Below are 20,745 nucleotides of genomic sequence, written 5' to 3'. Positions count from 1 at the left end.
AATTTAAGATACCAACCAGTTACGTTCAGCAATTCATAGCAAAAATATCATGGAGATAAATGTTTGCTCATAAAATCGTATTCATATGTGGTGTTTATCAACCTTGGTTTTTGTTCATTTTCACATATCTACATTTTGTTGCTATGGTTCTCTTCAAAGTATTTTCCTGTGTTCTCTGCCTGAAACTTGCCTGTTTGGTTTTCTTTTCTTTTATTACTATTCTTTTTGATTTTACACAATTTGATTTCTGACTAAGTTTAATGTATTTGCTTCTATTAGTTCTTTTCCAATTTTACAAGGCTGTATATTTTCTATTAAAGTAACAAGATAATCTAAGCTCTAATCAATACCTCAAAAACAGAGGCCTCGCTCTTCTGTGGTCTTATCACAGGTGAATTGTCGTTAACGTCAGTCAGGAAAAATTCCACTTCTGCTTTGTCACTTCTCTGAGGTTCCCCATCATCCACCGCGAACACGCTGATGCTCAAGATGTCTTTGACTTCACGGTCCAGCGGTTTCGCCACAATTATTTCTCCAGTTAGCTCATGTATTGAAAACAGTCCTTCAAATGAATGATTCAAAACTTGTTTATCAAGTCAGTATTTTATTTGATTAGTTAATGTTTTTTTCACCTGCTTCTTTTGCGCCACTTCAAGTCGTATTTTAAAACACATCATACAAATAACTCTGACTAGCTTGGGCAATAGACCCAACCCATCGAACTTGGCTCATGACGCCGAGGCTTAAACGTTTATGCTAACCGTTTTTACCTTTGCGAAACAGTGGTTTACCAGCGAAAGTCTGGATGTGACGAGAATTGAAGTCTTTGGGTGTTCGCAATGCAAGGAACTTCGCAAGCTCCTGGCTCTTGCGAATATATATGGAAAACATCTATTCCGATCAGAAATCAAACCATTCAGTCGCCTCTTCCTTTGAGGAAATCTTAGAAAACATTTTTATAGCTTTTTAAAATGGCTTTGACCGTAATGAAACCATTATGCCAGTTTACTGTCTATATCTATCTCCAGCTATAGCCAAGTTCATTGATTATTTGATCTCAGCTAAATTCTCAGTGTAATATACTAGTAATTGTTTACAGTTTTACAGATACATTACCAGCTTCATTTCCCGCCGTAATATTGTACCGCACGTGACCATTTTTGCCGACGTCGGCATCATTGGCTTGCACCACTTGCACCACTGTATCAACAGCAACGTTTTCAACCAGCTTCCGCGCGTACAAATCGCGAGTAAACTCAGGCGAATTGTCGTTTACGTCAAAAACTTGGATAAAGACCTTCGAGTATTTAGAAAAAAACAAAAATTTTCTTTTGAAAACAATGAAAAAAGTACATTAAAAACTTAAAGGGATAGTAAGAAAGCTCGCGCAGAGTTTAAAACTTGACGAGAACAGAGGCAAGTAATTAGAGGAGATTTACAATATTTGATGTAGTAGCACCGAAGTTTCAGAATTATACTCAGTGCCGTGTTGGTCAGCATGAAAGGTTACTGTGACTTAAGAACCTTCCGAGGCTTAAAGAAATCAATAACCAACGGCAATGTAAGTCATTTTCAGATATCGCCCGTTTCTGTTGTTTTAACGGCATTATGCCGGTTGTCGGTTGCGTTTGTTTTTCCCATAGTTTGAGGTGAGAGGTGGACTCATATTACCACTCGTGGAAGTTCATTTATGATTAGAATAGCATGGTTTGTTTGCCATCAGATCAGTGTCTTAGTTACGTTTCATATTAAATAACTGATCGATCTGGCGAGCTTAATGCTACCTCCACTTGAGACGAAAGCCTATGGGCGCCATTATCAGTGGCTATGACGGTGATTCGGTAACTGTCCTCTGTCTCTCGGTCTAGTTCCCGCAGGATCTTTAACTTCCCCGTTTCAGGCGAGATGAAAAATATACCTTCATCTTCTTTCAGGGAATACGTTATCTAAGGAAAGAATAAAGAGCGTTTCATAAAAGACTCCGTGGTTTTAATTGTTGATAAAGCTGAAATATAGACAAATAATTTGCGTAGAATTTCAGCAAAACATTTTAAAAGACCATTCATTACCTTTGCGTTTTCTCCAGCGTCTTCGTCAGTCGCAATGATTTGATCAAAGTAAGTGTCTACCGTAGCATCCTCGGACACGCCCAGGTTGTAGGAATTTTGTGAGAATTTAGGTTGATTGTCGTTAAAGTCTGTGACGGTGATATTAAGGACAGTATACGACGTAAACTGCGGATGGCCATTGTCAGTTGCAGAAATATTTAGAATGTAAAACTTGTCCGCCATCGATTCGTAGTCAAGACGGCTAGAAGGACGAACAATGCCAGAAGATCCTGAAAACACAAAGTAATGGTAAACGGGCGAAAGATCGCCTGGTTGAACCTTTTAAAGGAGCTCTGTCAAGGTATTTTGAGTTGTTTTAGCCACGTACAAAATTATCTTTAAACTGAAGGTAAACTTAAAATGATAGTTTACTAAGATAGGCACACAGCAAAGAGATACTAATAAACCACAAAGGAACAAGGATGGTTAAGGATGGAGGAGATTGACACGGATTACAAACGACGAACTTGAACAGTTTGGGCTAAACTTTTCAAGATGTGAAAACCGAGACGTAGCTCCTTTAAAATTAGCAGGGTCAGATCAACCCCCATTCACTCATTAAAATCATCAAGATATATTGCCGTATCTGACCTTCAATGATGAACTTTCCGTCTGCGCCGTCTATGATATTGTAAGTAACAGCAGCATTGTTTCCTTCGTCGGCGTCCAGCGCTGTAACTCGTATTACCTTTCAAAGGCGACAAAATATCTCAAACTCACTTTTGCACAGAAAAATATATATAATACTAAAAAAGTAAAAGAGTCATGCATTGATAGCGAGTCCTTTATACACGATTCCCAAAATTTAACACGCGGAAATTTATTCCCGATAAGAAAAGATGATTTTTCTCGCGTTTTTCCACTCAAGTAAATGTTCTAAATTCTAAATCCTGATAGTGAAACTAACACGCAGTAAGGCAGTGAAATCCCAATACAATGTAAAGCGTTTGATAATATACCTGAAATCCTCCGAAAGCGTTCTCTGGTACCGGCGCAGTGTACACGGGTTTCGTAAACACTGGTGGGTTGTCATTAGTATCGATGACCAGTACTTCAACTGTTGTGGTGCTATTCATAGATGGAATGCCTTTGTCTTTGGCCTGAAACATGACGAGCAAAGAGTAATGATGTTAGTGTCGCGAAGTTGTTTTTTCTATGTTGTGTTTCGTGTGATATTACGACTAATAAGGGCACACGTGACATATAGGGTATTTTGCAGCCTGACTTATTTGCTAAATCGATACGAAATACAAGCAATGTTTCGTCACTACTCTTTCACTCTTCGAAATAAAAGCGATTCTTGATTCATATTACGAAGTAGAAAACAAAATTAAATTTTCTTTACTCGCGCCATTATGTCGTCAACAGCTCGTGACTTGTTCTCAGAGTGTTTCTAAAGAGTGATAAGAGTACAGCTTTCAGCGCGCACTTTCATACAGGGTGCTTTCTTTAAAAAGAAATCTGTACGAAACTTCTTTACGAAATACTACGTTGCATACAGTGTAGAAGAAAGAAGATTCCATCTTGAATTCATCACATCATTAGATACAGACCAATGATAGTATTCGCTTATAATTATCAAACGCTGTTTTCATCGTCGCTCTTGATAATTACGTTATCGTTGTCCACTCTTTAATCTGTTGTTGTTGTCGTTGTTGCTATTGCTGTTACCGCTGTTACCATTGTTGTTGTTGTTGCTATTATTGATGTTTGTCGTTATTGTTGTTATTGTTGTTGCTTTTTTGCCGTTGTTGTTGCTGTTGTTTTTATTGTTGCTGTTGCTGTTGTTGTTTTTGTTGTTATTGTCACTGTTTTTGTTGTCGTTCCTCTTTTTGTTGTTGTTTTTGTTATTGTTGTTGTTATTGTTGATGCTGTTGTTGTGTTGTTGTTGTTGTTGTTTCATATATATAGCCCTTTTCAGGGTTAGCTTTTCTTACCTGCATTGCAATGTAATTCGATGTGGATGCGAGGCAATTTTGGGCCGAAACAACAAAATAGCCCGAAATTGCCTCATGTACATGCAGGATTTTGTAATGCAAATGAGAAAAATAAACCGTTAAAAGAGTTACTATTTAACAATTATTCCATGAAACCGCGTTGGATATGAAGTGATAAATAACCAACGAGCGCGTAGCGCGAGTTGGTTATGATCACTTCATATCCAACAAGGTCGAATGGAATAATTGTTTTAGTATATTCTTAATCGGGTTTTTGCCGCCGATTTTTATTTCAACAATTTTACAGAGCGGAAAATTTTTAAACTTGGCGCACTGTTTTCCATATAAGGTAAAACTCCGACTAATGGCTCATAGTCGGAGTTTTTGAGCCAATCAGAGAGCTAGAAATGCAATAGTCGGAGCTGAGAATATACTAATGTCATTTAGTGCACCCTCTTACCTCCACTGTCAGAATATACTTGTGCTGTAGTTCACGGTCTAGACTATGTGAAGTGCTAACATAACCAGTGTCCGGATTAATGATGAAAGGAAGAGTAACTAAAACAAAAAGATACATTACAAAATTCGTACACGCAAGAAAGATATGAGGCCCTATTAGAGGTTTTCGGTACCCTGCTAAAAATCCGCTGACGGTGTTATGAATGTTTCACAGAACACAATTTGGACCAAACAAATCTCTATCAACAAGCCTCTGATTGTGTGACGGTTGTAAAGTGTTTTGTCTGGTTGTCGGTATTCTGTACTTAATTTGGTCTTTTTTCAGTCATCAATGTGACCGTACAACAGAAATAAGCCAAGACTTTATCAAACTATGAAGTGGGTGCTTTTTTCTTGAAATAAGTATTGACCATTATACTATCTAAATCTTACCAGTTTCATATTCTCGTGAAATTAAATATGAAAGAAATTTGATATAATTTTGTAAGTAAACCATACCTTCATCTTTGCCAGTAGACTCGCACCCGTACATCTCGAGCCTTAAGCAGATTTTGTTGTTCCAAGACTGAGGGTGAACTCGCACGTATCGTGCGTGAAATGGGGGAAGAACCCGATTAGTGTTGATGCTGTCACCATCGGTGTTACCCACAAAAACCTACGAAACAACAGGTATAATAATTTCAACAAGGACACCTTAGCAGTTAGCCCAGTGCGTAATTTTACAACGTTGCTTACTTTTAAAATAAGGGGCTATGGCCCAGGTCTGCCACTCATAGCCCTCTGGAGTTTCACAACTTGTTATTTAGCAGTAACGAACCAACTCGACGGTGGGTCAGGGAAGTGAACTGAACGCAGTAGACAGCCGTTTTAGTGTCACAAATACCCGGAACTGAAATTAATGGCAGTCTTTTAAGCTATATTGACTGGTAATTTAAAACACATATGATTCGCATTTTACCTCTCTATGGAATTCAAAGGACTTTCCATCTAAGCTGAATGACAGTTTGAAGCTTTCAACGTAGTCATTGGACTCAGGCCTCCCCTGAGTGGCGATTTTTGTCACTTTTCGCATCCCTCGGAAATCGATTTGCAGATACTGCTGTTTGTTATTCACCCCGGCACACCAAGCACCTGAAAAACATTATTACCAAAATGTCATTTTCACAACTACATTACCTGAAATTTTCTCAAGTGAGCTGTCTGGTGCCTTGTATGAGTAGGAAGGAAAAACGATTTGTCCATAAAAATATCCATAAAAATCTCGTGATATTTGTCAGCAAAAAGTTAGCAGAGTTGCAATGATAAAAGTTCGGGCTATTTTTCAGTTCTCAGTCAAACGTTTCTAGGCTGATTGTCTTATCTCCACCCTTTTATCATGTCTCTTACCTTTTAAAACATACTTTTAACTTAGTGTAAATATTTTTTATTCATATGCCTGTTTTAATCTATGAAGAACATGCTTTTTAAAGAACAGTTTTTGTAGAACAATTTTTGTCTAGTTTTTTTTTTTTTTTTTTAAGTTTTTAAGTAACATTTTGAGAAGAGCATTTGATTATTTAAAAGAAGTTTACGCAATATAAATTTCAAATATTACCTAATTATTCAATCATAAATACTAAGCACCCAACTTTTTTCATCACGAGCAGCACAGAAAATTATTTGGTATTTTCTCTCAGTTTTCAAACTGAAAAGTTCGCTAAGTTAAGGTCCAGTTAGCAACTCTCTGAGAGTTTTGGGCTGCTATTTACCTTTATAAGAAATTCCAAATTGGTTGAACACCTTGTTATTAAGTCTTCCCAGTGTTGGAGAGTAATCCTCGTTGGGGACTGTGTACGTGCTTGTCGCGCTTGTGTCACTGGCTCTTACGTCACCATTCTCCAGTCCCAGGGGAGTTTCACAGTCAGTGTGGATCGAGATCATTGATAGCCCTGGACCTTAATCAAAACAGATATTTCCATCAGTTCCTTCCTAGCTATAAAGACCGTTTCTCTCTAAACAATGTTAGTTTACCAATCTAAGTTCGTATTTGTTTAAAAATATGTGCTTCTGACCTTTTCTTGACACTTCTAATTTAAAACTTAAAACTCAATATCACCGCTAGCAATGAATTTGCAAACCCTTGCTGGTGATACTTCGCCCAAATATTAGGACCTTACCAATATTTGCATGTGTAATAGCGTACTCAAACACCGCATTCTGCCCGACATCGCTGTCGAAAGCCTGTAGTCGGCCCACTCTAGTCCCCAGGGGTGCATCCTCCATGACGGTCATTTTATATGGAGAGTGGAACTGGAATCGAGGAGCGTTGTCGTTATCGTCGGTCACATGGACAGTAACCTTAAAGAAGAAATTTAGAATGAACCCATCAGACGATGACACACTAGACTGCAAAACAGCCGTTTTCGGACGTTTTCGGAAGGCGCGATCCTCGCGTGTGAAGCGCGCGAGCGTCTCTCCCCATTCTCCCTCGCCGTTTTACACTCGCTCCAGACCTTTCATTCGAATATTGACCGTCGCTCGCGTTCGCAAAAAATACGACTGTTTTGCAGTCTAATGACACACAGAAACCCGTAAATGGAGCTATAATCGAGGAGTATCATGGCCCACACCCATGAAGAATATAAGGGTAAAGAATTACAGTCGACCCTCTACTTACAAACACCTCTAGAATACGCACACCGCTACATCACTTGGTCCGAGAAAAACCAGTTTTCATATAAGGTCTTCCTCTACAATATGGACATCCTTCATAATACAGACACTCAGCTTTGGACCTTTTGGTGTGTTTATAAAAAGAGGATTCATTGCCCATCATTTACCATTTCTAAGTAAAGCGGGATGGCAGAAATTGTCAGGGCGTTAAACCCTGGCGCCACCCATCCATTGTTTATGCTCACAATTGACGAATTCAATTAATATGGGACGGAAATAGAGATAGAATAGGCCATTTTCAGTGGCGGATCTAGGGGAGGGGCCCGGGGGGCTCGCCCCCCCCCCCCCCCATGTTTTATTTTGGGCAAGAAGAAACAAGAAATCACAGAAGGAAGAAAAGCCGGCAGGGCAAGCAAAACAAAACCGTCCCCCCCCTCCCCCCTCCCCCCCCCCCCTTAGCTCAAGGTCTGGATCCGCCACTGATTTTCGTATTCTCGGTATTGGACTGGAACTAGCTTGCAGCTGAGGCTGATGCGGGAGTCTTTTCAAATGCAAATGACGTTAATCTCTTTGTAATGATCTTCCCCCGCATGAGCCTCCATTGCGTGCTAGTTCCAGTCCAGTAACGCGAATACGAAAATGGTCTATAATCATTAGACGAAATTCTTATATCACGTAGTCTAAGTACCGAAGTGTAACCGCTGAGTGGTGTCTGTCCATTGTCCATGGCCTGAACGGTAAACACATAATTGTCTCGTACTTCTCTGTCTAATGCGATCAGCGTCGAAATTTCACCCTGAAAAGAAAGAATTATGAAATTAGTGCTGTTGCCAATACAGACTGCTCGCAGCCCTCCATTTTCTAGTATTTTTATTCGATCGTTGAGCGCGGATAGAAACGCGAGAGAACTGGAAGACTTAATTGGGTAGGGGATGGGGACCGAGATAAGCGCTTCGCTCGCTTTTTTTTTTTTTTTTCGCGTGCGTGAATAGAGAGGCTCACTGGAAAAGTTGAAAATTTACAGAGTATGTAAATAACATGTAATTAACATGTAAACAATCAGAAAAAGACTGTAAAGAATAATTTACATGATTTTTCCCCTTTTACATGTTTTGGAGGTTTCATGTAAATAACATGTAAATACTTTAAGTGAAACATGTAAATGATGAAGAAAATACTGTAAATGTTTCAAAGCAAAGGGCTAAGATCATGTAAATAACATGTAAACTGTTCCTGCAAATACTGTAAATAGCCTGAAAATTTCTTGTGATTCAACCTGGAAACCCGTAAAAAAACATGTAAATTTAATACAGGGAGGGTGCCATAACACTGTAAAAAACATGTAAATAAAAAAGGGGAGGCTGTAAACAACATGTAAATAAAAAAAGGGAGGCTGTAAATAACATGGAAAATGAAAACAGGAGCCTGTAAATAACATGTAAATCGAAAAAGGGAGCCTGTAAATAACGTGTAAATCAAAAAAGGGAGCCTGCAAATAACATGTAAATCAAAAAAGGGAGCCTGTAAATAACATGTAAATCGAAAAAGGGAGCCTGTAAATAACATGTAAATCGAAGAAGGGAGCCTGTAAATAACATGTAAATGCAAAAAAGGGAGCCTGTAAATAACATGTAAATGGAAAAAGGGAGCCTGTAAATAACATGGAAATCGAAAAAGGGAGCCAGTAAATAACATGGAAATCGAAAAAGGGAGCCTGTAAATAGCATGTAAATCGAAAAAGGGAGCCTGTAAATAACATGGAAATCGAAAAATGGAACCTGTAAATAACATGTAAATTGAAAGGGGAGCCTGTAAATAACCTGTAAATTGAAAAAGGGAGCCTGCAAATAACCTGTAAATTGAAAAAGGGAGCCTGTAAATAACCTGGAAATGGAAAAAGGGAACCTGTAAATAACATGGAAGTCGAAAAAGGGAGGCAGAAACCCTGTACGATAAATGACTCGTAAATAATAACTTGAAGAAAAATGCATGGAATGTACTGTTTTATTGTAATCAAATCTGTTGACCTTAATTATAATAGTAGAAAATATGCAAATTTATACAGAATCAGAAATTTATTGCAATCAGAACAAACTCAGTAAAATTCAAATAGTTTTTATATGCCATGAATAAGGTTTACAATGTATACATTGCAACAGATAAAACATGTTTTCTTTTCTATCTATCCATAACAAGACGACTTAAATGTAATTTTGTGCATGGCCGAAATATTTTAAAATACCACGACTGAGCTCCTTTAACCGAATTCAAGCATTTTTCAAGAAGACTACTAAAATTCAAGACCTTTTCAAGATTGTGCAAAACCATGTCATATTCAGCTCTATTTAATTCATAAATAATAAAATGATTAAGAACTATACTGTTGTCAGCTACAAGTAGTAAAACTTTTACAATTTAGGTGTATTACTAAATTAAAATTGTTTGTGAATGGATACCTGTCTTAAATATTTACTAAATCCACAAAGTCAAATGTAAAATAATGATAATACCTTTGTCATAAAATGAATGAATGAACTGTTTTTTCTTACTAAGGAATTAATGTAGGATTAAATTAGCCTTAATAATGAAAAATGGGGGAGGCACGATGGCCTCGTAGTTACATGTAGTGCGCTCAACTCCTGATCGAGCGATCCGGGTTCAAGCTCTAGGTGGGTACATTCTGTTGTGTTGTTGGGCAACACACTTTACTCTCAGTGCCTCTCCACCCAGGTGTATAAGTGGGTAGCAGCGAATTTAATGATGGGGTAACCCTGCAATGGACTGGCATCTCATCCAGGGGGAGTAGAAATACTCCTAGTCGCTTCCTGCTACAGAGAGCGGGATAAGCTCCAGCCTGTTGGGCCACGTGGCTCGTATGCAGACTTTACCTTAACCTTATTATGAAAATTACTGCAATGTAAGTGTGAAGTATTGATCAACTTTTTTCATAGAGTGAATTGTTCTTTTGAAATAACAGAAAATAGGGAGAAAAAACATTTACCACAAGATAGAGATTGACATTTTAAATTCATCATAAAAACATGCCAAAGGAATACTACATTGCATAACATAAAACAAGGCTTCTGACATCTTTTAGGCTATGTTTACAAAGTCACAGTTTCCTTCTTTTTCCAAAACTGTACGGAATCCAAACAGTACAAACATTTTGGACCCCTGACAAAACATTCACTGTAAACAATATTCAAAATTTTACTTTTTCTTTTTGTGATAAAAAAACTGTACTGTAAAAAAAAAATTCACAGGGGCCTGTTGAAATTGAAAGGCCTATCTAGTACCATAGTTCCCATAACACATCATAAGTTAATAAATTATTGTTCTGGTACTACATGTATGTAAACATAGCCTTTTCTTTTTATGATGATATCTTATAGCTGCTGTATTGAACAATAAGTATCAACCTAGCAATCTAAGATATTTAAATTTGATGCTAATTCACTAACACAGGTACAGTGTAGGTGATACTTCAAAGCATTAAAAAATAACGTTTAAAGTGGTTGAATTTAAGCCAGAAAGCTGCCAGAGCATATCAAAGCGTTGAAGGTCACCATGTTAGACTGTAATGCACCAGGGGCCCATTTCTCAAAGGTCCCAAAAAGTTTTCGCACCCAGATAGCCATACCAAAATCTGAAATCTTATGCTTACAGAGCTGTTTTAATTGCTTATTCTCAATATGGACAGAGGTTTCCTTCACACAAGAAGTTTCAGGCATATACAGCTCTTAGTTTTTAGACACAGCTCAATTAAAGATGGCTTTGTGGGCCCGAAAAGTTTCCAGGGCCTTCAAGAAATGGGCCTTGGACCCCTTATAGAGTCATAAGTACTGTAGACCTCTCAGTGGCTGATTTTTTCCTGATCAAGCATCAATACCAAGGAGTATGCATGTATTGACCACTCTCAATTTTACTTCATCCTACAAGTAACATAAAACATTTTGTTAAATAAGATAAGTTATGTCTGAGTATGAATCAGCAAATTCTGTGTATGATATCAATCAGTGAATTTTACATTGGAGTTATTATTTTGTTTCTTATCATTCCAATTTATACTGTGACCTTTGAAATTGGACTGTAGCCCGTCATGTTGACTGGCCAAAGTAATTTTAGCTTGGTCACGTCTCATTTCTGACCAGTCAGGATATTTATGCAAAAATCAAGTACATGTAATGTGAGCCAAATTAAACCCACAAATATAGTTTGTTTGTTCCAGTCACTGCTAGACCATTTAAAAATTGGCTTAATATTTTTCCGAACGGATTTAACCCCAGTCACTCGAATGGCACTCCTATCGATCTTGAACGCATGACAAACAGCAAGCGAATGGTCTTTAGCCGTTCGAACAGATACATGTATGCATTGGTGTATGTTTTCATTAGAGGTCATAATAAAAAAGAGATTTAAAACTCTCAGATTTACAGTTGGGGATTTGATTGTTTATTCAAGAATGAACAACGTGACCGTCTCAACATGACATGACTGGTCAACATGACCGGCGAGTGAAGTTTTTGGCCAGTCAAGTCACCATTCTGGCCAGACATTGCCTGTTGACCGGCCATTATTTTGAGCCCTGAATATTCATCAATCAAACAGATCTTACATCTACATCTGCAGCTACTGTGTGACAAAAACTTTGCATTTCTGATTGGAAGGCACTGAATGTCAGAGGATGTAGAAGAACTAAACTCAAAATGTGTGACAGTAAATATTCAATGTTCACTATCTTCTACATTGTAATATTCATGCACAATAAATCAAACTCCTATCAAACAATGTTTAAATAATAAGTCAAGTTATTTGCAGGCACAATTTGATTGTTCCTTACACGCACTTATGCTCTATTGGTGGACAAAGGTACAGCTGATGTCATAAATGTTTGTTTTTGTTTCTTTGTTATATATTACAAAGCAGATAGATTCTACGTTGTCACGCATCTGTTCAGAAATAGATCACAGAAGACATCAAAATGTGGTAAGAACATCAGTGACACACGCCTGAAAAATTCACAGATTGTGTGACACACTCTGGTAATGGCTTATGTGAATATTTTTTGTTTTTACCACATTTTGGTGTTATCTGTGATCTACTCAGGGCAGAAAAAAACCAGGTCTGATTTCCTAAGTCAAGTAAATTTTGCTCTTGGGCAAGTGAAAATAGAAGTTGAGTGGCCCGGTGGGCAAGTGAAATTACCATGTAGCCTCAGTAGTCTTGTGAGTCTGACTAAAAATGCCAGCTTGATAAATGATAATTTCCAGTCATTCCATTTCAAAACTTAAGACATAAAGATAAGTTAATTATTAGGTTGAAAGCAAGAATTAGTTAGGAATCCGAGTGTACTTCATTCGCATTTGTCCTCTGATTTCCTTACTGGCCACCACACTGGCAACCAATATTTAAATGGGGGCAAGTGAAAACTGAAATTGACTGGCCCACTGGGCAAGTGACTCACAATTTTTTTCCTGCCCTGCTACAGATGAATGAACAGATGCATGACACATGAAACCTGCATGTATTTGGTAAGAGCCCAATTTCGTACAAGTAAAATGTACAGCTGTAACAGGTCTCTAAAATGCTGTCTGGTCATCCCAGGGTAAGGCAATCGATTGAAACTGATCCATAAATTGATATAAATCAATAAATTGAAATTAATGTAAGTGTTATCAGTGCTATCAATCAATTGAAAGAAATTCATACTCACATGCTAGAGAGGTTTCAAGTTATCAATTTGATTTTACCAAATTTATCAGTCATTAGAGAATCAATTGAAAGTTGGCCTCTCTTTTTTAGTTCACATAAACTGTAGAAAAATTGTGTCCCTCAACGCAATGTTTGATTGTAACTTTTTTATGTAGATTTCAAAGGCACTACCAAAGACCCTCAAAACATAGTCCCCGATACATGTATGCCAGCAAAATATTCTGTTTACAAGATACAATGTTATGTTTTTATGCAATTGTATTCATGATTTCATATTTCACTTTATATCTTTTGTTCATTTCTTTCTTATTAAATGTTGCTTAAAAGATAAGCTAGTATCAGCAAAATTGATAATGCTTATTGAAAATTTGATCACAATCGATTACTCATGACGAATCCTTTTATTGATTTCTGATATCATTGACTAATTCCTGTTGATTGTTATGAAATAATCGATTGACTATACTGTGTCGTCCAAGACAAGTAGATTTTCCTGCCTGGGCAAGTTACTCTTCCTTTTTTTTTCAAGTCCTGTGTAGTTTTCATGACAGTTTGAGGTACATGTATACCTCTTTATAAAGTATCGTAGTGTTTTTTTTGTGAAAGAAAATTTCACAACATTTAACTTACTATCAGCACCAGTGGGTGCAATGTCCATGTACAGTTGTGTAGCATATTGTAACTTGCATGTAGGTACAACTGTAGACACTTGAGTAACTTCAGAATACTTACACTAGCATAAGAGAAATTTCTCTGCTGAAGATGGCACATTACATTTTAGCTTACTAGCATTCACATCAGAGGGCAACATAACCTTACAAGAGAATGCATCAGAAGGAATCATAAGGTGCATATAAGCCAATAACAAATGTCGCATGCTCTTACTCGGTTATCGAGAACAGATAATAACAGATAACAAAGCCCTTTATGCACAGCAGGTAAAAATCAACAAAGTCGATTCCACAAGCAGTGTAACTTCTCCTTGATAATGACACATTCACAACCAAAGGCAAAACGAAATGTATACGTATCTTGACGTTACTTTACCCTACTCGTTCAACTTATGCCAAACATGCTTACCTGTTGTTGTTGTTGCCTGTAATCGCTATCTTCAGCTTCTGGGTAACGGAAAACTTTGCCTTGAAACCGTGCACGATGACGAAGCGAAGGTAGAGTGGATTTTGGCCCGCCAAAACAGAGCTCGAGTTCGATGCAAGTTCCAACGAACTGCCAAACATGGCGGGAAAACCGAGAGGACCTGGTACCTAACATGAAGACCGCTGATTCCTGTTTGTTGGAGATCGGGTACTCACAAGGCTGGTATGCTCTTACAAAGGGACTGGGATAACAGTGACGGCAATGAAAGCACAGAACGGTAGAGACCACCAAAAAAAAAACAAAAACAAACAAAAACAAAATGTCATTTTGGGTTTCCGAAAAAAAGTCAGCTATCATTTTCGGAAAGGCGATAAGTCCTAACGTTTTCGGGAAATGGACAAAAAAGCACTAATAAGTACGAGATACACAAGCTCCTCTAGAATAACCGAACAGATAAATCTTTTTTTTGCGCAACCTAAACTTAACCTACAGAGCTTTGAAAGTACACCAGATAGCCTAAAACAGCGTTTCAAAGCATTCGACAGAAAACGGTCGTTGGGCCGACCGTGTCCCTTATGGTTCCCTGCCTAACCTAACTCGCGTCAGTTCAAACTCGGTCACCGGGGCTCTTTCCGTCTTGAACTCACACAACTCGTGACGCTTTCATGGTCCTTCATGAATAAAGACGTACGTGTCCGAGAATTAATTTTTCTCTTTTCTAGAGACGTAAGCTTGGGACGCCTGCATGTGCAGTAACAATTTTAGTTTTATTTTGTCGTTGTGGATGCGCGGAAAGTTCACAAGAAGACAGCTTAGTGCAGTGTCGATTAATGCAGCGATTTAGTTTGGTGCATACCTTCTAACCCAACTTCAATTTAAAGCACACTATAGCACACACTTAGATTTTAGAGAAGTTCAAATGCTTCAACGTAAAAGGCACCTTAATGGAGGCTTCACGGTAGGTTTACGGAGCTTTAGGCGGTGTTACATTTTAACTTTACGCGCCTTTAAAAGGTCCCATTTATATGTTCTCGGTTACCCGAGACAACCCTCCCCCTCTCCCCGCCCCCCCCCCCCCGTCCCCCAAAGTTAAACCTGGCCGGGGTAACTTTTCATTTATTTCTTTGCAAAATCCAACCAACCGTTTACAAGAGGATAGCGAACCTGTCGGTAACTTGGAATTTACATCATTTCAACAGTCTCCGTTGGTTGAACCGTTACACCAGAGTTATATTAAATAAGCCCACTTTTCCGTTACATGGTTTTTGCAGGGTTTAGGCAGGCCTTCTCTTAAATTTAGATCTTTTTTTTCTAAGAATCTCCATTTTACATTAACGTGGTCTTAACAGTTTTTCGAAAAGCCCCATTATCTCATTTAAATTGTTTTCACAGCCTTTGCAAGGTCCCCCTTTTTAATTTACATGTTTTTAACAGGCTATTTACAGACCCCACTGCATCCGTGCAACTTCTAGGTTTTCCATTTACATGGTTTTTACATGTTTCTTACAGGCTCCCTTTCTTTCATTTACATTGTTTTTACATGTTTCTTACAGGCCCCCTTTTTTCACTTACATGGTTTTTACATGTTTCTTCCAGGCCCCCTTTTTTCATTTACATGGTTTTTACATGTTTCTTACAGGCCCCCTTTTTTCATTTACATGGTTTTTACAGGGTTACAAACATAACATTTCCAGACTTTTTATAGCATTCGCTTGAATTATTTACACGTTTCTTACATGGTTTAGCAAATTAATTTACATGTTTTTTACAAAGGCAGATACTGTAAAAGTGCGTAAAATATTTTACAGGTTTTTACATGTTCTTCAAATGATCATTGTCGACAAAGACAATGTAAATCACTATTTACAGAACATTTACATGCTGTATTAAAAGCTGTAAATTTCCTGTAAATTTATTTTACAAAACCCTAACATGTAAATTGTAATTTACAAAGAATGTAAATCAATATTTACATGCTGTAAATTAAAATTGACATGTCCATGTAAATTTTCAACTTTTCCAGTGGCTGTGAACAGTCAGTACTTAGCTTATCTACAATACCTGCAGTTGTACACTATATATCTTAACAATTGATAACATTGCCAAGTCGAACAACTTACAGTGCTTCCGTCAATTTCAAATTCCTTCTGTGAAGACACAATGCTGTAAGTCAGGACCGCTCCAGGTCTTAGCTTTGCAACCATTACTTGCAAAATGGAGGTTCCCGGTGGTCTGTTTTCAGTAACGTTGACTTCATAAGAGGACCTACGAAAATTTGCAATTCAAACAGCAAAAACAAATTTTCACTTGCAATATGTACAGACGAATTGAGAAGCAAAAACAGCATCGATTTTGAAAGCCATTATCAACGTCAAGTAAAAAATATCCACACATAAGCCTTACGCGGAATATTTTTTCTCATCCCTGATGATGCCGTAGATCGGCGAAAGCTTGGATTTTTTAAAAGATTTTAATATCATTTTACAGTAGTGTAAGGCCTCAATTGAACTTTTACCAATTCATTCAAAATGCTACTGAAGGACAACATCCAACGATTACAGTCAGTCAGTCGATCAGTCGATTATTTTTTTATTCGAGGGTCGGTCGCTCAGTCAAGAAAGCTGTTAATTGTAATATAATGTATAGTGAAGCTGAAGATGTTAAAACAGTATCAATTGTGAGAGCCACCAAATAAATAAAATTAAGTGAGCTATTGGTCATTGAAAATTCATTCATCTATTTAGTCAGTTAGTCAGCCTGTCTCTCTTATCTGTCGGTCTGAATGTCTGTCTGTCTGTCTGTCTGTCTGTCTGTTTGTCAGTCAGTCACTAGATAGTTACTTTGTGATTACCAAATGGGTCTTACCTATTAAACACAGGGCTGTCATCGCCTGCGTCAACAATATTCATTTCTACAGTTATGCTAGATGAACGAGGGATGATTCCGTGGTCACGTGCCACAACCTTGAAAATGAAGGAGCCGTTGACATCGATCACACCACGTTGGATGAGATCGATTCGATTGATTGCTTTGTGTACTCTAAGGGGAAAAAAAAAAGAAAAATGTTTAAAATGCAGTTTTGAGGAACATCTACATTGAAGCTCACTGCTCGATTCTCACCAAACGTATCTCAGTAAAGCGTTGATCGAGCACCTCCATTTCCCCACCGCCCAACTCTCATCTCACTATTTCTAGACGACTTGTCGCAACTCAAGGTACAGAATGTTTCGTAGGTATGGCCTAGTATGGAGTATGGAATAGAACAGGGATAAAATTGCAAATGTTACTGAATCCTCGTGAGAGTGACAGCAGTTCTTGCAATTATTGCTTTACTTGACTTCATATCTCTCCACCCGGAAATGATCTTTCAAGTGAAACTACACAGGTAACCTTTAAAATGTTTCATGAAAAGTACACTGCAGCTTAAGCTGCTGTTGCTCTTTTTGTAGTTAGTGTAACTCTTTGCCGAACCCAGATATTAGTATAAACTTTTAGGAGCTTTTCTACCAAACTAGATTAGAGTTCTTAGATAGTCTTCTTTAGTACAGGCCATGCCAGTAATTAAGTAAAAGTTGGCAAGATGCTCAGCCTACAGTGATTTTGTTTTTCTGATGATTTTCTATTTTCCGCAATCCGTAATACTGAGTTCTTGTAAAACAAGTTCGAGACAGAACGTTTTCCTCAATCAGCTATGTTATGCTCCATTAAATTTTCCATTTAGTGAAGCATAGCATAACCCAGAGTAAACAAAAGTGTGTGAATCAGTTAACGTTTTTGACTATCAAATCATAAACTTACTTTATGAAGCCGTCTTCTGGATCAATATTAAACAAATCATCCTTGGCGTCAGCGATAGAATACGTAACACGGCCGTTGTCATGGATATCCTTATCTTCTGCCACAATAGTTAGCACAATGGTACCGACCGGCGTCTTGTCGATAACGTCCGTCTTGTACCTTGCACTCAGGAAATACGGTGAATTATCATTGGTATCTGAGATTACCACGTTTACCGCTACAGTGGACTCCAGACCTCCGCCGTCTTGAACGCGAACGATGAATGAATAAGCGTCCTGAGTTTCTCGGTTCAGTTCCCCCTTCGTCGTCACGCTTCCTGCTTGGGAGTCTATAATAAATTTAGGGTGATCCATGGAATAGGAAATATCAGAATTTACACCATAATCCGGGTCTTTAGCTGTGAGATTGACAAGAAAACTACCAACTGGAGAGTCCTCCGATATTGTCACGGTGTATACCAAACTTTCAAATCGAGGTTTATTATCATTTATATCTGACAGGGTAATAAATACCATACCAAACCCTTCGAGTGGATAATAACTCCCATCTAAAGCCGATATGTTCAAAGCATAATGTTCTTTCGTTTCTCGGTCCAAGGCGCCAATGACGCGGATAACACCATCATTTCTACCAATCTCAAATTTTCCATCCGCCCCAGATATCATTGAATAAGACACCTTTCCATTGAGTTGATGGTCGGGATCAGTGGCATGAACTATAGTCACTGAAAAACCCACTGAAGAATCTTCGCTGATTGTCACGTTTTTCGTCGATGGCTCAAATCGAGGAACATTATCGTTAGCGTCAATAACTTGAATCTTAACAGCTGCAACTGACGCATGCCCAGCTCCTTGCTCATCGACAGCCACAACATAGAATGAGTAGTTTGCAATTCTCTCGTGGTCCAAGGTCGGAAGCGGGAATTTCCTGGTTGAAATAATTCCTGTTATGGGATCGATGGAGAACTGATGTCTCTCAGAGCCATTCAGGTGATAGTGGATATCCGCATGAAGACCCGTGTCAAAGTCAGTAGCTTTAATCTCTTGATGCTGTGAAAAGAATGCGAACATTACTCAGGGATGTTGGTATCAGCCTTCCCCAAAACAAAATACTTAAAATAATGGTTTCTTTTTTTCTACAACGTGAATCAGGGGCCAGTTGTGTCAAAGTAACGTTTATTCCAGGTTAGAGTGGTCTGCATTGCTGCGCTATACGATTGCCTTATAAAAGCTAGCGCATTTTTTCATCCACTCAGACGTGAAGCCAGAACCAATCGTGACTCGCTCGCACATGTTTTCCCGCGCTTCACATCAGCTACATGTAGAGTTTTGATTGATTCTTTGTAATGTCTTCGTCCTTAATTATTCGCAAGAGTGATCTCTTTCGTTTTGTCTTACGACACTCAATTTAAAACTGGTCTAAACGAAATAGCTCGGTTCGTGTTTTTCCAAATGACTTCTTGTGGGTTGTGAATATTTTGTTTGTAAAAAAACTGTTGCTGCTGTTGTTGTTGTTGTTGTTGCTGTTGTTTATCTCTACGTACTCACCATGTCCACAGTTGTACCGGCTCTGGAGTTTTCCATGATACTCCCAGTGTACGAGGCTTGAGAGAACTTCGGTGAGTTGTCGTTCCTATCCAGTATTGTTACGAACACTGTAGCATAAGCCTGAAACAAAATTCATGGAATTTAGAAAAGGTTTAATTTGATATTTCCGCTTCTTCCATGAAAAACAATGAAGAAAATTACTAAATTCATGAAATGTTGCAGTGTTTTGCTGTAAATATGGTAAATAATTATGCAAGCCATCACTCATCACTTAACGGGCTACAAATAGAGTGTATTTAAACGTCAGGTTTATATATTACCTTTCTACTAAGAGGAACCCCTCCATCAGCTGCAGTCACTATCAGAGTGTAGCTATTCTGTTGCTCTCGATCAACATGACTTTTGATTTTAACCGTTCCATATGTGTCCTGTGGGGGAAAAGGACTGGTAGTATATAATGGTGTTTAATTGTAAATTGTACATAGAGCTAGAGGACCATTCCTTCGCCTCTGCACTTTTAATGTGTGGAAGTCGTTCATTACGATTCATTCATTTATTCATTCATTCATTCATTCACGCATGAATGCATGAATGCATTCATACATTCATGCATTCAAGTCATTCATTGTCCCCATTTCTGTTCTTATTTTTCTTTTCAAATTCATCAGTCATCCCACCACTAATATCAATTTTTCTAACGAACAAGATGGTTTCCAGGCTATTTTTAAGCTCCTCTATAAACAATCGACTCTCCTTTGATAATTTATCCATTCACGCATTCCAAGATGTACAGGCTTACCTGTGTATCCACAGTGAACACTGAGAATGGATCTCCTCCTGTGACAGTATAAGTAATCCTAGCATTCTGGCCACTGTCTGCATCTGTCGCTGTAACATTGACCAAGGGTGTTCCCTCGAGGGAATTTTCGTACACGGACACGGTATAATTCACTGGGTCAAACACCGGATCATTGTCGTTAATGTCACCAACCTCGATGTGAACTTGAGTCTAAAACAATTCAGAAAAAAATCAGGTTTTTGAAATGCTATGCAACTGTCTACGTGTTCCTATCTTTATCATTAATAAAACTAGACTTTGATTTTATCTAGTGGTTCTTAAAAGAGTGAAATGAGTGGCAACAAGTTCCGTATTAATCTAAGAATAACCTTTTTCATGAAGTTTCATTGTTTCCACATTACGGTATGTTTAATACTAAAGTTCCACGCAGCCTAATTGGAAATTTCCAGTCAAAGAGGTTAGTGGCTGTATTTTTCAACCTTGTTTCAGCAAGAAAAAAAATGAAATTCATATTGAAGTGAAGCAGATTTAAATCTGCTTCACTTCAATATTCTTAAACGGCAAGTTAATATTATCCTTACTTCGACGTGCGATAATCAATCACGCTACGGTTTATTACAACAATGAAATCACTC

At 38.0% G+C, this 20,745-nt stretch overlaps 1 protein-coding gene and 1 long non-coding RNA gene across 4 annotated transcripts in view; both read right to left on the bottom strand.

Moving 5' to 3' along the window:
• The window catches only part of LOC110056604 (protocadherin Fat 4-like), a 72,214-nt gene that overhangs the window by 12,249 nt on the left and 39,220 nt on the right, over positions 1-20,745 (bottom strand). The window contains exons 51-68 of the mRNA XM_089278449.1: positions 20,111-20,320; positions 19,632-19,739; positions 19,312-19,431; positions 17,765-18,813; positions 16,832-17,005; positions 16,087-16,231; positions 7,845-7,952; positions 6,661-6,841; positions 6,253-6,438; positions 5,463-5,635; positions 5,003-5,159; positions 4,506-4,603; positions 3,068-3,208; positions 2,700-2,796; positions 2,070-2,338; positions 1,785-1,946; positions 1,117-1,297; positions 351-562 (exon numbers count right to left, since the gene is read on the bottom strand). Of these exons, the coding sequence (XP_089134575.1) occupies positions 351-562; positions 1,117-1,297; positions 1,785-1,946; positions 2,070-2,338; positions 2,700-2,796; positions 3,068-3,208; positions 4,506-4,603; positions 5,003-5,159; positions 5,463-5,635; positions 6,253-6,438; positions 6,661-6,841; positions 7,845-7,952; positions 16,087-16,231; positions 16,832-17,005; positions 17,765-18,813; positions 19,312-19,431; positions 19,632-19,739; positions 20,111-20,320 (3,771 nt within the window). The remainder of the gene's footprint in view (positions 1-350; positions 563-1,116; positions 1,298-1,784; positions 1,947-2,069; positions 2,339-2,699; positions 2,797-3,067; positions 3,209-4,505; positions 4,604-5,002; positions 5,160-5,462; positions 5,636-6,252; positions 6,439-6,660; positions 6,842-7,844; positions 7,953-16,086; positions 16,232-16,831; positions 17,006-17,764; positions 18,814-19,311; positions 19,432-19,631; positions 19,740-20,110; positions 20,321-20,745) is intronic.
• Positions 9,143-15,027, bottom strand: LOC149098250 (uncharacterized). 3 transcript variants are annotated; one of them, XR_016203914.1, is made up of 2 exons: positions 13,601-15,027; positions 9,143-11,088 (listed from the first exon to the last, which is right to left on the bottom strand). It is a non-coding gene; the product is annotated as an uncharacterized LOC149098250 (long non-coding RNA). The 3 variants fall into 3 exon arrangements; XR_016203913.1 differs by having other exon boundaries at positions 13,949-14,314; XR_016203915.1 differs by lacking the exon at positions 9,143-11,088 and having other exon boundaries at positions 13,167-13,682; positions 13,949-15,027.

This window comes from Orbicella faveolata, unplaced genomic scaffold (genome assembly GCF_042242905.1).
Source record: "Orbicella faveolata isolate gen_17 unplaced genomic scaffold, um_ofav_v1 contig_46, whole genome shotgun sequence".
Taxonomy (NCBI): Eukaryota; Metazoa; Cnidaria; class Anthozoa; order Scleractinia; family Merulinidae; genus Orbicella; species Orbicella faveolata.
This window is presented reverse-complemented; position numbering and strand designations above follow the sequence as displayed.